Here is an 11,001-nt window from a genome sequence, read left to right as displayed (position 1 = left end):
CCCTACCTCCCAGAAAAGACACTTGAAGCACACAATAACTTATTTATTTTCCAGGCCAGAGGAGGGCTTCGAGACAAAATTCTGATCCGTAGAACCCAGAAGGAGGCTGAGCAGGGCGGCTCTGCTGAAGACCCAGAGCCTGGAGGGGCAGGGGGGTCTCTCCATCCAGCCTCCTCCAGGACTGGAAAGACCTCCACCGTTTGCAACCGCTGATCTGGGTCCTCACAGCCCAGGGCGGGGGGCTGAGGCTCAGTCAGGGGGTCTGTGAGACCACGGGGTACAGCAGGGCCAGATGCTCAGCGCCCTGCACGGGCAGTGGGCGGGAGCTATAATGGAGCACCAGCTCCGGCACGCTGGGGAAGGGGCCGCTGTGCTGACCCAGCACGAACTGGTTCTCTCGGATCCGAGCAAACTTCAGATGCAGGAAGCCCTGGCTGCTCCTGGAGACAGGGGTCAGAGGGGGTACCCAGCACTCCAGACCCGCCCACACTCTCCAACCCTAAAGCCACCCCCTCATGGTCCCCAGGAGCCCGACGCTGGCATCCCCTAATATTTCTGATTAACAGCCTCTTGGCATCAAGCTCTTGGCTAGTTCCACACTGCGGGGATGCCTTCCGAGCTTGTCCCCTATCAAGACAGGCTGGAGCTCCTACCAGCTGGAGGTCCCTCCCCAGGAACACAGAAGGCACTTTCTCTCCAAACCTCTTGACACCTTGTGCTACCCGTCCTGTCCCAGGCTCCTCACTAGTTACCCTCAGTCTAGGGTCCCTGGTTCCCCATCTCACTCAAGCCCTAGATCTACTGTATGGCTTCCTCTCCATCTTCTTGCATACCTCCAGTGACAGGGAGTTCATTCTCAGTCAGAACCAAGCCGGTGGCCTCTCTGGAAGCCCCACCCTCTGGCCTAGAAGCCCCGCCCATGGGTCCCATAAGCCCCACCCCCTGGCCTGAAAGCTCTGTCCATCAGCCCTGGAAGTCCCGCCCACTGGCTGCTGGAGACACACCCCTCTGCTCCGGAAAGCATGCAGTCCTGTGACCCTCTGTCCCTCCAGGGGGCTGCGGTCTCACCTGAGGGATAGGGAGCAGTCTTGGGGGCTGGTCTCGCTGAGCCGCACGAGGTAGCTGCCTTCCTTGCAGAGCGACAGGAGGTTCTCGGCATCTGCCCGGCTCAGCGGGCCGTGAAACCACCTAGGGGGTGGGGACAGAGGTCTCCTGAAGGGCAATCCCGCTTTCCAACACGTCCTGGGGCTGGATGCAGGCACAGCTCTTTCAAGGACTTGTGACGTCCAGGCAAACAAGTGAGACAAATTCCCTTGGATTTCTCAAGAGGAGCCTGGTTGGTTTTCAGGCAGACAAGGTTCTCCCTGGGAGGGAGCTGAACCCAGGTCAACCTGGAGCTGCTCCTTCCGATTCAGCACATACCCCGACCCTGATTTTTACAGCCTCCCTCAGCTGGGTCTCCAAGTGTCCTCAACCCCTCCCTAATCTCCCAACTCGAATCACTTGCATATCACTTTCATGAGATTCACCACATCCTGTATCCCCAACCCACCTGTACCATTTGTTACATAGTATTTTTCTTTAATGTGCTCAAGGAGAAGTTAGCAGTGGGAGCAAAGTGTCAAAGACAGATGAGCACCAAACAGTTGTTTGTATTGAAAGAAAATACCCTGTGCTTGTGTTAATTAGGCAGTTCTGTAGTGCCCACCTAAGAGGTTTGGGAATGACTGTGATAAACACACCCTGGTACTCACAGGGCTGGGCTCTGGGGGCTCGGGGAGTTCCCTGAGAAGCTCTTAGACTGGAGAGACACAGAGAGCACTCAGACTCTCCCAGCTTGCGAGCTTCACCTCAGCCTAAAGTTGGGACCCCTTCAAAATCCTGCTCCTCCCACTTTCACCACAAGATCTCCTGGGGGTGAGAAAGACGTCTGTCTCTTTGCTCTCAGGCTTATAAACCCCACTCGAGGGAAGGGAGGAAATCCCCTTTTATTCTGTGTGAGGCAGGCACTGTCTTGGAGGTGTTGAGCCCAAGGTTTAGAGAGGTTAAGTGACTTGCCCAAGGCCACACAGCCAAAAGATAGAGAAGGGATTTGAACCCAGAATCTGACGCCGGAGGGAATGGAGACGCCATCTGATTCTGCTTTGCACCGAGCTGGGTGTCTGGCCCACAGCAGGCGCTGTAACCCAGCGAAGATTAGTTGAAGAACTAAATGAAGTGAATAAGTGAAAGTTCCTCCAGCCCCTCTGGCCCAAGGAATCTGTGGCTAGCGTGGGGCAGGGAGGGATTCAACTCCATCTTCAACTTCCCCACTCACGGCTGTTTTTCCAGAGGCAGGGCCGGGTCCACGCGCTCTGCAGGCTGGGGGCTTCTGGGCGGGAGTCTCCGGAGTTCCTTGGCTGAGCCTGAGGTTCTTTCCCACTCCGGACCGTCAAACTGCACTAGAGAAGGTTTAAAGAGAAAATGGTTAAGTCCCGCCTACCTCAAGAGGGTGGGGTGGGGGCAAGCCAGTGGAATTTCAGTAGGAAGGCGGTGCCAGCTTAGGGCAACCTATCAGAACCCAGAAGAGGAGGGGTTGGGCTTAAGGCTGGGGCGGGATTGGTACTCGAGCAACAAATTAGCCTTCAGAAGAAAGGGGTGTGGTCATTCTTGAATCTGGTGGCATGGAAGGGTGAGCAGTTCCCTGAGTGATAAATCAGAGAACAGGGGGTGTGGCTAGAGGGGTGGGTGGGAAGTTCTGCCTGATTTTGGCCAACTCATAGAGCTAGAAAACCACCCCCAATATACAGACAGGTAGACGGAGACACTGAGCTCCAATTTCCCTCACAGTCATACAACTTCTGGGGCGGATTTGGGTACGCACAACCCTTCCTGGTCCAAGTTATTTTTTTCTTTTTTTTTTTTTTTTGGCCGCACCATGCAGCATGTGGGATCTTAGTTCCCCGACCAGGGATCAAACCCGTGCCCCCTGCAATGGAAGAACGAAGTCTTAAACACTGGACCACTAGGGAAGTCCAGGTTATTTTATTTCTTAAAGCTGACCTTATTATTCCCTCTTTATAGAAGAGGAAACTGAGGTTCAGAGACTTATCCAAGCTTACCCAACTCAGTTACGAATTGACTCCAGGAAATGCTACCTTCTTCCACAACGGCTCCTGTGTAATTGAGCACTTTAGAACTCAATTTACAAGTACCCTATTCGATAGGTACTAGAATGATCCCCATTTTACAGGTAAGGGAACTGAGACTCAGGGAGATAAAGGGATTTGCCCAAGTGACACAAACCCAGATCTAGTCTGACATCAAAGCCTATTCCTGCACTATACTGAGCAGAATGAGTAGGTTCCATTGCACTCTGAAAGGGGTTTCAGGGAATTCCCTGGCAGTCCAGTGGTTAGGACTCTGCACTTTCACTGCCGAGGGCCTGGGTTCAATCCCTGGTCGGGGAACTAAAATCCCGCAAGCCACGCGGTGCGGAATGAATGAATGAATGAATGAATGAATGAATAAATAAATAAATAAATAGGGTTTCAGTTTCCAAGGAAACTTCCAAGGAAGTTACAGATTCTCCTGGGAAGATTATGACTATTAGTCATTCACACTTTAGTGAGAATTAACAAACTACCAAAGTGACAGGTGATGGGAATTTACTCTGTAAGTTGAAACAGGGGATGTGACCAGAGCAGGAAATAGAGGGACGCAGGCATTCAGAGGTCAGGGTCAGAGAAGCACCTGCAAACGCCTTGGAGATGTGGTCTTTCTTCCACTCCCAGGGCTGGTCATACTCGTCTGCTGGCCGTTCATCCTCCTGGGGCAGCCGGCTCTGCCGAGGTTTCCACCCTGAAGGAGGCCCATCTCCCAGATCTTGGTCCTGCTCCTCATAGGGAGTGTCATACAGCTGCACCCTCCTGTATGGCAGTTCTGGGAGGCCGAGGACACTGGTCAGCTCCCACTCCCACCTGGGACCCTGTCACCTTCCCCCAAGCTCTGCCCACTCACCGCTCATGACTCGCTGGGCATCGTAGGGCTCCATGTAGCCATCATCCGGGGGTGACGGGTGAGGCTGGGCATCAAAGGGGTCCGAGTACTCGGTGTCGACTTCCAACTGGAGACAGAAAGGAAGCGGAGGGAGTCAAGGGCTCAGGGGGACCAAGCCTAGTTCTGAATACCCCTGCTGGGCGATACTACACCTCTTGCCTGCTGTCTCTGGGCCATCTGATACATCCCCTCCAAGCAAGTAGTTTTCTCTTCCACCCGCGAGCCTTTGCAGATAGAGCTTCCCTTGCTCTCTTCCTCTGTGCTGTTCTGATTCTCCCCGACACAGACCCCTACCGCCCTCCTTCAATCATTTTAATGATTAGGTGCCAGTACTGTTCTAAAGGCTTCACGTATATTTACTTGTAGTACCAACACTCAGTAAGTACCTTATCCCCATTTTACAGATGACAAAACCAAGGCATAGAGAGGGCAAGTGACTTGCTCAGGGTCACACAGCTGATAAGTAAGAAGCAGTGTTTGGTCCTAGGTTGTCTGCTTCCCCGAGTCCCTGCTTCCTCCTACCTTTCTCTGTGCCATTAACCACTACCTGACACAGCCTACCATAACCCTCTTTGAAGCCTTCTCTGTCTCTCCACTGAGGGTTTGGGGTGAACCCCCTGATCCTCTAGGAAAAGTACTGAAAAAAAAAAAAAAAAGCATGGGCACTGGAGGCAGGTTTGGGTTCAAGTTCTAACAAGCTACAGCCATGTGACCTTGGGCCAGTCGCTTCTCTTCTGTGAGCCTCAGTTTCCACTTCTGTAAAATGGGAGTAATAAGAGAGGAAGGGTGGAGAGTAGTGGTGAGGATGTTTAAGCGCCCGCAGGAAATTGACTCACTCAGATGTGTTTAAGGAAGATCCCTTCAGCTGCTAAGAGGAAGGGAAGCTGTGCGGAGGGATCCAGAAGGGGGGAATCAGGAAGCGGGAGGACAGGGGCACAAAGCCAGTCAGAGAGGGAGGAGGACAACCAGCGCTGCGCTGTGAAAAGGGGCAGATATCAAACTCCACCAAGCGGATGGAGGATTGGGGAGTGTCCGGCTGGTGCCCTGGTCTTTCCCTGGGGTAACACATGAAACACGCTCCCCAAAGTCCTGGGGGAACCTAGCCCGGCCGCCCCACCCAGTCTCCTGGGGTCACCCCGCCTCTGGGCCTTAGCCACGCACCTCTTCCCGGGGGCTGCCCGGCAAGACCTTGGCTCTGGCCATGTCGACTGCCTCCACCTTGATGAGCCGGTGCTTTGGGGAGTCGCGCTTGGTGTCTCCAGGGCCCTTGGAGTCCCCGGGCCCCGCGGAGTCGGTCTCTAGGCGGCCATCTGCACCCTCATAGGGGTCTTCAAAGTCCAAATCTTTCTGCTCCCGGTAGGCCCGCAGGATGTCGCTGTCCGTGTAGTCGGGGGTGGGCGGCTGCGGAGGGGGCCTCCGACCGCCAAAGCTCAGGTAGTCTCGTAGCCACTTGGCCATTTGAGCGCGTGTCACCCCAAACCCGGCCACTGTCAGAAGAGGACCCACATGCCCTCTTCTGGGCCCCCTTCCTCGGCAGAGTCCCCAGGGAGGAGCAGGGGGAGAAGGAAGGGAGAAAGGGAGGAAGGAGGAGGAGAAAGATCAGGTGTGACCCTTGGCTGGGCTCAGAGGAGGGTGAAAAGGGGAGAAAAAGGAGGAGACGGAGGAGGGAGGAAGGGGGAGGAGGAGCAAAAGCGCACCTTAGCCCGGCTCTGGAAGGACGGCGGGGGAAGCGGGCGCCCCGTAGGGCCCTGAACGCCGAGCGCGGGGTCGTCCAGCCAGAGCGAGGGGCATCCGCGGAGTTTCCGCGGGCAGCGCGCTCTCCTTGCACGGCTCGGCCACCCGTTGCCTCCGGGAAGCTCCGGGATCCCCTCCTGGGGGCCGGGGGTGTGGGGGGGAAGCGCCGCCTGCGGACGGCCCCAAGCCCTGGCTCAGCCCGGACGCCTGGGTTCTCAGCGCAGCGGGCAGGCTCCCCGGGGACTCGGGCGCCGCGCGCAAAGTTGGGCCGCGGGGACGGTGACCCCGGTGCGGCGCATCCTTTGTTGCGCTCCTCGCCGCTCCGGGGGGAGCCCCAATCCCGCGGCCCCCAGCCCGGCCGCCTCGATCCGGCCCCAGTCGCGGGCACAAAGGAAAATAAAATCTCCAATCCCCCTTCACGCTTTCGGAGAGACTTTAGCCGCAGCCGCCGGCGCGCGCCCGGGAGGTGGGACTCTGGGGAGGGGGCTCTCAGACGGACGCCCCAGCCCCTACCAGCCCCGGGCCGGGTCCCGGGCAGCGACGTCAAGGCTTCCCCGCCCCCTCCCCTCCCCTCCCCCTGCGCTCCCCTCGGAGGTGACTGAGATCTTCAGCTGTTCTGGGGAGGGAGGGGAGCATCTGCCCGGGGAGGGAGGGGGGATGCGGGGCGGGAGTCGCGGGGGCCGAGGCCGCGGCGGCTGGACAGTGACCCGGAGGACCGAGGCTGGCAGGAGCGAGCGAGGAGCACGGGACGTGGAAACCCACAGGGGCTGACCTTGCTCCGGAGAGCGAGAGGTGTTGAGACGGGGAAGGGGGAGAGGGAGGGGAGGTGGAAATTGGCCGGGAAATGGAGGGCTGGACTTGACCGCGAGCAGGGGTGAAATTGACCAGCAGAGGGGGTGAGCGTGACCACTATTGAGGGTTGAAATTGAACCAGGATCTGGCGGCGAAACTGGCCAGGAGATTGGGGGTGTGGAAATTGTTCCAGAGGTCACCGGCTAAAATGGATATTGATGCAGCCGAAGGAAGGGGGGTTTGCAACGGAAGGGACGGGGTTCTGGCTTCCCCTCCCCGAAGAGGGCTCTTCTCTGTCCCCTCTCCCCAGGGGACTAATTGCAGGATGGGGGAAGGGGTTTGGGGCAGCTGGCCAGGGGAAAGGAGATGGTATCTGTGCCTGGAGTGTGCCTTCGGCATCTGTCCCTTTGTGGTTTCTGGGGGTGGAGGCCGGGAGGGGGACAGAAATGAGAGGTGTCTCGCCTGGCCTGGCTGCCTGTTGGCAGCTGCAGCTGTCAGGGGGCGAGGACACTAACGGATTTGGGGGGAGTAAGAGAGGCAAAGGGAGCTGCTGGCCAGTTCCAAAGCAAACACATTTTCTTTCTTTCCCCATAAGGGGGCTTGCTCAGTGACCCCTAATAGAAAGAGTAAGAGAGGGGTAGTCAGGAAGGATGGAACCTCAGATTCCCTTCTCCAAGCCCCCTAGGGTGGGCGTGTGGCTTGGAGGGGAGGCAGGACCAGACACAAGTCAGAGCTGACACTGCTGTGAGCTCTCCCCGACTCCGCACCCCCCCCCCAAAGAATAGTGGGGCCTGGGCAATGTCTATGCAGGCCACGCTTTGCTTTCCTGATTTGAAAAATGGGGTTTCTAATAGGAAAAACTCAGAGAGCTGGAGGAAGGATCGCCAGGAGGAAGTGACATTTTTTTCCTGATGGGGAAACTGAGGCACAGAGAGGGGAGACACACCTGGCAGCTCATTTCTGCCTGGATGCTGTGATATGGCCTGGCTTGGGGTGGTATTCGACCCCCATCAGGTCTCTTCGTGGAATCAGAAGTTCTCCATCTCCCCTCCACTGTTAGCCCCATTTTCCAGATGTGGAAACTGAGGTCCAGAGCCGATGAGGCAAGGCCCCTCACGGCAGCAGGGGCGTCCGTATGTCCTCCCCTCTTCTTTCCTGCTTTGGCTGAGTTGGCCTCCACACGAACCTGTTGAACTCGGTCCTCCCTCCTGAAGAGCACTCACACAGACCCCCACCCCACCCCGCCCTCTCTGATCAGCGACAAGGCAGCGTCCCTGGGGACTGCCCAGGGAGCACGGAAGGTAATTGTCCTGTTTTCTGTCAGCCGCAAGGCAATACCCGGCTCGGAGATGAGCTGTTGACAGATCTCATCAAATCCGAGTCCTCTCCCTGTCAGATAAATACGTGACATCTAAGGTATAAATATTTGAAAGGGGCCTTCTAATTCCGGTGTGTGTCAGGAATAGCAATTAGAGGCCCCGGAGGCAGAATCAAACGGCGTTTGACTTTCCTGCGCTTTTGAGCTGGCTTCTCCTGGGGCTGCCCCCACTCCTACCGCAGGAGCAGGGAGGGGGCTTGAGGAGGGGCGGGAGATGGTGGACGAGGGTTAGAGCCAGGCTGGAGGTCCGGCGGCCCTTTAGTGGTATGACCTTGAATAACCATGTAACCTCTTGGGTTTTGCCTTTCTGATTGGGTGAGGAGGGAGCAAGAGAGCAAAGCCAGGAGGCGGGCACTGCATGGACAAAGGCAAGGAGATGAGTGGTCTGGGGGTCCTGGGCTGAGGGGACCTCTCTTCCCCCAGCATTTAGGGTCTGCAAGACGGTTTATCAGAGTCTCCTCCATCAAGGTCTCCCCCCGGGTAGCTCTGGGTTTCTGGAATCCCAGCCCACCTGACCTTGAGTAAGTGACCTGGCCTGTTTTCCCGTCTATGAAATGGAACAACAGCTAACCTCTGTTGAGCGCTTACTGCCTGGCACTGTTTTGGGTGCCTTAAAAAAAAAATTTTTTTTTAATAAATGTATTTATTTTTGGCTGCATTGTGTCTTCGTTGCTGCTCACGGGGCTTTCTCTAGTTGCGGCGAGCGGGGGCTACTCTTCGTTGAGGTGCGTGGACTTCTCATTGCGGTGGCTTCTCTTGTTGCGCAGCACAGGCTCTAGGCGCGCGGGCTTCAGTAGTTGCGGCACTCAGGCTCAGTAGTTGTGACTCACAGGCTCTAGAGCGCAGGCTCAGTACTTGTGACGCACGGGCATAGTTACTCCACGGCATGTGGGATCTTCCCGGACCAGGGCTCAAACCCGTGTCCCCTGCATTGGCAGGCAGATCCTTAACCACTGCACCACCAGGGAAGCCCCTGAATAGTACTTTCTTGTATGGCATACAGTAAATGCTCAATATATGCTTAGGGTGGATGGGACCTCAGGAAGAAGCCAGAGGAGGTCCCTGGCTGGGGGCTGTGCCTGCTCTAGTCTCATGGATCCCCATGTGTGCAGGGGGGATGGGAGCCAAGGCACCAGGACAGGAGGGGACCAAGTGGGGGTGACCCATGGTGGGGCCTATAACCTCCTGATCTGATGGAGGAGACGTGGCCCTGATTTAGGAGCTCCTAGTCTGATAGGAGAGACGACCTCTGCTCTCAGAAGCTCCCGGACACAGCCCTGCCTTCAGCTCACAGTTTGATGGGAGAGACATGGTCCTGCCCTCAGAAGCCCCCAGTCTGACGCAGGAGATGTGTGTAAGCGTTAATAGGCTCCCAGTCTGAAGGGAGAGGCATGGCTCTGACCTTAGGAGCTTCCAGTCTGATGGAGGAGGCATAAGACTGACCTTCGAAGTACCCAGTCTGACACAGGAAATATGTGCTTGCTTTCAAGGGCTCCCAGTCTAACACTGGCCTTCCAGGGCCCCAACCTGATGGGGGAAGCACAGACCATTCCCTGGAAGCTCCCAGTCTATAGCGCGTAGTGATCAAAGGTGTAGCCTTGGCGCCTCGCAGTTTCAAAGCCAGGTCCAGCCCCTCACCCACTCTGAGCCCTTGGCCAAGGAGACTCCTGCCATCTGTAAAATGGGGCGGTGGGTAAGGGAGCATGTGCCCGAGGGCATGGGTGGCAGAGCCCTGGCATGGAGGGAGCTTGGGGCAGTGCTTGACCCTCAGTGAGAGCTTGGGAAGCAGGAGTGGCCCCTTGTCTCCTTTGTGAAGCCCAGGCTCAGGAGGGAGGGGGCTCCGGCATAGGGGAGACCACCCCCCCAGTCCCTCTGATGTGCTCCGGCAGCCAGGCAGCCCCCAGGGGAGTTGATGGAGGAGATTCCGGATGAGGCCTGACAGCTCCCAAGGACCAGATGACAGACATGGAACTCGTGGGGAACGGGGACTGTCGGCAGCGAGCGGGGAAGGGCAGGCTCCAGAGAGCAAAAAGGGGGTGTGGATCTCGGGGTGGGGGGCTCAGGGCAGGGAGCGAGGGGGCGTGCAGGCTGAGGCCCTGGAGGGTCAGCACACACAACAGACCTCCTGCCCAAAGTGTTGCTGCGCTGTCCTTCTGCCTGCTCGGCCCTGGGAACCCCCGCAAGAAAATTGGGGGCCAGGAGCCAAACTGTTCCCAGGACACGGGTGGGAGAACAAAGCGCAAAAGCCTGCAGGGAAAATAAGAATTAAAGAAACAATTCCAGTGCAGTGTGGAGGAAAGGGGAGGGTGGCAGAGAGTGGGCAGAAGCGTGGGGCTCCCTGGGCCTCAATTTCCTCATCCGTGAATGGGGAGATACCCACTCAGGCTACATACATTAACTGAGCACCTACTAAGTGCCTGGCTGGTCTTAGGTGCTGGGGACACACTCATCAACACACGCACCCTTGCAAAGCTCACTGTGCGGGGGGGTCTGCAGGTAAACCCTCAGGTGGCCCCCATGAGCCCAACCTCCTGTTTGTCACACCCATGTGAGCCCCTCCCCTGGAACGTGCGAGGGATTTGTGGCTTGCTTCTAACTGCGGAACACGGCAACAGTGATGGGCCGTCACTTCTAGCAGACTCTCAGGAAGCCAGTCCGTGCAGGCAAGGAACTGAGTGTGGCCTCTGGCTAAGGGTCCGTGAGTAAGTGAATTCTGCCAACAACTACGTGGGTGAGCTTGAAGCGGATCCTACCCCAGTCGGGCCTTCCAGTGAGACCCCAGCCGCAGCCAACATCTCAACTGCAGCTGTAACGGACCCTGAAGCCGAGAACCCAGTGAAACCACATCCAGATTCCTGTTGTTTTAAGCTGCTAGATTTGGGGATCACTTGTTACACAGTACTAGGTAACTAATACAGGGAGCCACAAGCAGTATGCACACCTCCTAAGGTACTCCCATCAGAACTACCCTACCCTGCTTTAATTGCAACATTAGCGCCGCCTCTAGTATCATTTTACATCTTATTATGATATATGAGTAAATATTTTGGCTTTGCAGG

At 56.8% G+C, this 11,001-nt stretch overlaps 1 protein-coding gene across 2 annotated transcripts; it reads right to left on the bottom strand.

Moving 5' to 3' along the window:
- Nucleotides 1–28: 28 nt before the first annotated feature.
- Nucleotides 29–7,798, bottom strand: SHD (Src homology 2 domain containing transforming protein D). Of its 2 annotated transcripts, none has more exons than XM_082453275.1 (6): nucleotides 5,200–7,798; nucleotides 4,000–4,105; nucleotides 3,733–3,921; nucleotides 2,318–2,441; nucleotides 1,069–1,188; nucleotides 29–440 (listed from the first exon to the last, which is right to left on the bottom strand). In XM_082453275.1, the coding sequence occupies exons 1-6, from the start codon at nucleotides 5,494–5,496 to the stop codon at nucleotides 254–256; spliced, it is 1,023 nt and encodes a 340-aa protein (XP_082309401.1). In that variant the 5' UTR covers nucleotides 5,497–7,798; the 3' UTR covers nucleotides 29–253. The 2 variants fall into 2 exon arrangements, with proteins under 2 accessions (XP_082309401.1, XP_082309402.1); XM_082453276.1 differs by having other exon boundaries at nucleotides 5,227–7,798.
- Nucleotides 7,799–11,001: the final 3,203 nt, after the last annotated feature.

Source organism: Balaenoptera physalus, assembly GCF_965194825.1.
Source record: "Balaenoptera physalus genome assembly, chromosome: 3".
Taxonomy (NCBI): Eukaryota; Metazoa; Chordata; class Mammalia; order Artiodactyla; family Balaenopteridae; genus Balaenoptera; species Balaenoptera physalus.
Note: the sequence above shows the minus strand (reverse complement) of the source record. Positions and strands in the feature narration are given on the sequence as shown.

What these genes read in the sequence shown, in the direction of transcription:
- SHD (XM_082453275.1), bottom strand. Translation starts at nt 5,496, where the DNA reads ATGGCCAAGTGGCTACGAGACTACCTGAGCTTTGGCGGTCGGAGGCCC. An exon ending in TGCCCAGCGAGTCATGAGCG is followed by an intron (nt 3,922 to 3,999) that starts GTGAGTGGGCAG and finishes TCGGCCTCCCAG; the next exon opens with AACTGCCATACAGGAGGGTG. An exon ending in CTGCCTCTGGAAAAACAGCC is followed by an intron (nt 1,189 to 2,317) that starts GTGAGTGGGGAA and finishes CCCACCCCCTAG; the next exon opens with GTGGTTTCACGGCCCGCTGA.